This window comes from Ailuropoda melanoleuca, chromosome 13, assembly GCF_002007445.2.
Source record: "Ailuropoda melanoleuca isolate Jingjing chromosome 13, ASM200744v2, whole genome shotgun sequence".
NCBI classification, from domain to species: domain Eukaryota; kingdom Metazoa; phylum Chordata; class Mammalia; order Carnivora; family Ursidae; genus Ailuropoda; species Ailuropoda melanoleuca.
The window spans coordinates 72,409,080-72,413,455 of NC_048230.1; the positions used below are offsets into that span (position 1 = coordinate 72,409,080).

At 57.5% G+C, this 4,376-nt stretch overlaps 1 protein-coding gene across 9 annotated transcripts in view; it reads right to left on the reverse strand.

Annotated features, from left to right (window-relative positions):
• Window positions 1-16: 16 nt before the first annotated feature.
• Window positions 17-4,376, reverse strand: part of SLC52A3 (solute carrier family 52 member 3) — a 14,362-nt gene continuing 10,002 nt past the window's right edge. For 8 of the 9 annotated variants that reach the window (XM_034641258.1, XM_034641257.1, XM_034641256.1 and 5 more), the window contains 2 exons: window positions 1,605-1,728; window positions 17-1,112 (listed from right to left, as the gene is read on the reverse strand). In XM_034641258.1, coding sequence (XP_034497149.1) covers window positions 900-1,112; window positions 1,605-1,728 — 337 coding nt within the window. In that variant the 3' untranslated portion in view covers window positions 17-899. The remainder of the gene's footprint in view (window positions 1,113-1,604; window positions 1,729-4,376) is intronic. The other variant, XR_004619824.1, reaches the window with a different exon arrangement.

Consider the following 4,376-nt stretch of genomic DNA (forward strand, 5'->3'; position numbering starts at 1 on the left):
GGTGGGGGGGGGGGGGGGGGAGACTCACTTCCAGAGGTTTGGTGTAGCCCCTCCCCCCATCATCTCTCTGCCTCCCAGGAGGTCACTCATTTTCCAAGGAGCAGGAAGGGGTGTGAGGGGTACAACGTCCATCCATATTGGCAACTAGGGAGTCAGGATGCCCAGGATTTCACCTTTCGCCATCTGTCTTTGAGAAGCTTCTCTGCGAGGAGAGTGGGAAAAGGGATACGGGGCAGGGGTCATCTCTCAACCACCCTGGCCACTTTACGGCCGTGTAGGCCAGCTTCTACCTTGTTATTTCTGTTGGGCATCAGATCAGGAAATGGCCCAAGAGGGCTTGCTACATGCCTTGTTATTTCTACCTTGTTATTTCTGTTGGGCATCAGATCAGGAAATGGCCCAAGAGGGCTTGCTACATGCCGGGCACCTCTCCCCTTGATCCCTGTGCTAAGGCCATGAGGTAGGTGCTATTTATCATAATCCCCACTTTAGGAAACCGAGGTACAGAGAAATAAGTGACTTCCCCGAGGTCACACAGCCTGCAAGGGCTAGCTCACCCTCTCAGTGGTCTCTCCCTTCCCACACCCCTGAGCCTCCCTCCAGCTGGGTCTGCAAACCTGCCCTCTCTCTCAGGATCCAAAGGAGTTCTGCAATGGAGTTGCGGGCACGGAAACACAGCATCGGGGTAGGGGTGTGTTTTGCAGTTCCCGGTCCAGTGGGAGGCCTTGTGGCGTTCTCTGCCTTTCCCGAGGGGAACTGGCGTGGATCTTAAGTACTCAGCCTCTGCCTCCCAGCTCCCCGCCACTTCCCCTTGTGACGTTGGGCGTGTGCTCTGCTCCAGTTGACGGTGTTAGTAATGGGGGCGGGTCAGGGTCCTGTACTGGACCGCGCCAGGTGTCCTAAGCGGAGCACTGCAGGCTGCAGAAGTCGGCGGAGGAGAAGAGCCTCAACACGTTGACCAGCGGGAACATGAGTAGAGCTCCGAGCAGGGAGCCCAGCTGCACTGCCGCCCCGCACCACACGAGGGCGCTGCGGCTTCGGTCGCGCAGGATCACGCCCAGCATCACCTTGACGTAGCTCAGACAGCCAATGAACAGCACCCACGAGGCCACCTGCGAATACCGGGCGGCAGAGATGCAGAGTGAAGGGAGCTTTGGGGTGAGCCCTAGGGGAGAAGGATGCTTGCGGGGTGACCTAACTGGGCTCAGGGAACCGCATGGAATAATCTTTAAGGTCAATAGTCTTTGGGGGCGATCCCCTACGGCTAAGGGGCCCCCATGAGTTGACACACACCTCCAGGGCAAAGGAGAACCCAACAGCCTTTGTGTCCCCCCATGATCAAGTCAGGGGCATCTGGGAGAAGGCCAGGGCTGAGATACACATGGCAGGAAGCATGTAGCATTCAGGGGAGAGGTTGGAATGTCACCTTGAACCAGCCACCTCATCTTTCTAAGCCTCCATTCCCGAATGAGAAGCACCCCTTCCCCGGCCCAACCCCACCTGGGGTTTCCTTCAGGAGCAAACACAAAGACTTTGGCCAACAGAAAGCACCTTGGCTCGGTGAGGGGTAGGGAGGGAGGCAGCTCCACAGGCCAGATACTTACAATGAGGATCTCTCCAGCCCAGTGGCCCTGCATGAGGGGGCAGGGGCTCATCACGGCCATGGCCATGTTGTAGGCCCCAAAGCCAGTCCCAAGCACGGTGAGGACCCCCAGGAAGGGCAGAGACCTAGGGCAGAGTAGAGGAGGAGAATGGAGGAGAGGACCTCTGCCTCTCCTACCCTGGGCACTGTATAGAACGGTCAGCATCTCTAGGGTTAGAGGTCAGATCCATGTGGAAACTTCCAGGCCACCTGGCTCAAGTGGGTCAATGAGGTTCCTGAGGGGCAACACGGGTCTAAGTCACCCTGCACATTCATGGCAGGAGAAAGAGAATGGACTGCTGCTGCGGGGACCTGGTTCAGATCCTACTTCCCATTGAAGCTGCAGGACTGGCCCCTGAGCCTGCTTCCTCACCTGCTCGAGGAGCTTTTCAGGGCTGCTGGAACCGTGGAACAGAGCGCGCAGGGTCTGGCCCGGGGCCCCACCCAGTGTTTTGTCTGCTGTCATTTCCTCCTGCAACATTCCCAGCCTCAGCCAGGAAGCCGGCCTGACAAGAATGTGGCTTGGAGCCTGGCACGGCAGGCTGTGCGACCTCAGGTGACCCCTTCCCCTCTGGTGTCATCTACAACACGAGGTCTACATGATCTAGGGCCCTCCTGACGGCTGGCTTGGATGCATTCCACCGGTGTGACAATGGAGGACCCTGTCCTGTATCCCAGGTCATCACCCTGGGGCCCCCCTGTGCACGTTCTTCAGAACGCCAAGTCCTGGGTGGGAGCAGAGGGCCTGCCCCTGCCTCTAAGGACTCTTTCTACTTCAAGATTCTTGGAGTCCCTGGCTTTCAGACTGCGTATTTCGAACATTCTAGGCCCTCCTATTCCACACATCGGTGGCCTCTCCTTCCACTTCCCCAGAAATCTCCAGCTTCCTTCCAGTTTCAAGCCCTAAGGGAGAAAATTCAGCTTTCTGGCAATGTGACATTTTCTGTCCGACTCTCCTATCTTGTTCTCCCTCCTTCCTGGGCTGGGGAAGGGGGGTGCAAGCAGTTCAGAGAGGCCCGTGAGGGCACGCAGGGCAGAGCGGGGGCTGGGAGGCTGTGCGCCCTCAAGTTTCATGACCTCAAAGTCCAGGTGTCTCCTCCTAGGGTCTGAACCCCTGCCATGGAACCACTTTGGTTGTGTACTAAAATTTGAAATCTCAGGTCCCCATCTAGGCCGGCTCGATGTGCATTTTATCAGTTTGCCTAGCCACTCTTCCAGAACTACAGCTGTAATGGAGCCAGTGTGAGCTGGAGGCAGGAGGGCAGGGCTGAAATGCTGGGAATTAGACCACGAGATTAGACCCCTTCTGTGAGGCTCAGGTTTCCCACTTGTAAATGGGACCCTCAGCTCCTACCTGCACATTCCTCCTCCAGGGCCAGTGGCCCGTCAACACCTCTGGACCTGCCATACATAGGTACTGCCTAAAATCTTTACCAAATTAGCTCATTTTATGCTCCCAGCAACCCTAGGAGGTAGAACTACTATTATCCCCATTTTCTAGATAAGTATCCCTGAGGCACAAAGAGAAGTGATTTGTCCGGGACCCCATAGCTAGGAAGTGGTGGAGTTGGGATTTGAACCCAGGCAGTCAAGCCCTAGAAACCATGTTCTGTACGCAGAACCTGACCATTGGGGTTTGGAATTCTGACTTCTAGAATGAAATAGATCCCAACAAGAGTTCCCCAGGGCCAGCTGGGGCGGACCTGTGCGGCAGAAACATGGAGAGGAAGCAGGCGAGAGGGTTGGCCATGGAGCTGAGGGTGGCGGACAGGTGGTAGGCCACAGGCCCGTAGGAGAGGCAGGAGTAGGTCTGCACGGACGGCAGCACGCCGTTGGTGAGCGCATTCACAAAGGCCACCAGGACGTAGATGAAGGCCAGGTGGGCTGGGTGGTCGGAGGCCGTTTTCTCCTCTGGAAGCCCCTGGGCCTTGCTGCTAGGCCCTGGATCTGGGGGGCCCAGGTCATCCCCTTCCCGTGGCCGGATGGAGTGGAGGGTGACCTGGGAGGTGAGGAGGTCTTCTATGGAAGATTCCCTGGGTCTGGGCTGACGCTGGAGGAGAAAGAACGCGGCGAGGCAGCAGGCCATCATGAAGGAGAGCAGGAGGAAGAAGACCAGGGGCGAGAAGTTGGCTGGGAGGTAGCGGCTTTCTAGATGGACAGCGGAACGCGTCGTTCCGGTCAGGTCCGTCCCCAAAGTGCTGTTAGCCCCCTGGCGAAAGACAAAACGAGGGTCAGTCAGCTCCCTGGGGGATGTTGGGACACAGGTAACACAATAGCAAAATTATACCCAATAGACAGCACGCACTGTTAGTAAGGACGGGCGGGAAAGCTGCCTCCTCGCAGCCTGCACAGTGGCACCATTAGCCCCAGTTTTGGAGGGTTTGGGGGTGTCAGAACGGATCGTCTTCCCTGAGGCTCACTGGGAGTATGCGGCAAAGCCAGTCCGTTTGCTTCTTTCGGACTTAGAAGCTATACCGTTTCCCACGCTGCCGCCTGCCAGGGGCTGGTGACCACGATCCCGCCAGAGGGGGGCAGCCCCACCCCGGGTTGCCCTGTGGGGATGTGGCCTGGTATGGCCAGATCTCTTCTCAGGAGACGCCGTGCACCTAGACCATGCATGTGAAATTTCAGAACATTTACATGTCTTAACTAATTCAAACACTTCCAGGTGGAGTGCTTGTAGGCTATGGCGGCCCGGGGCCCCTGGTTCGCACCCATGGCTGGCCCGCTGGGG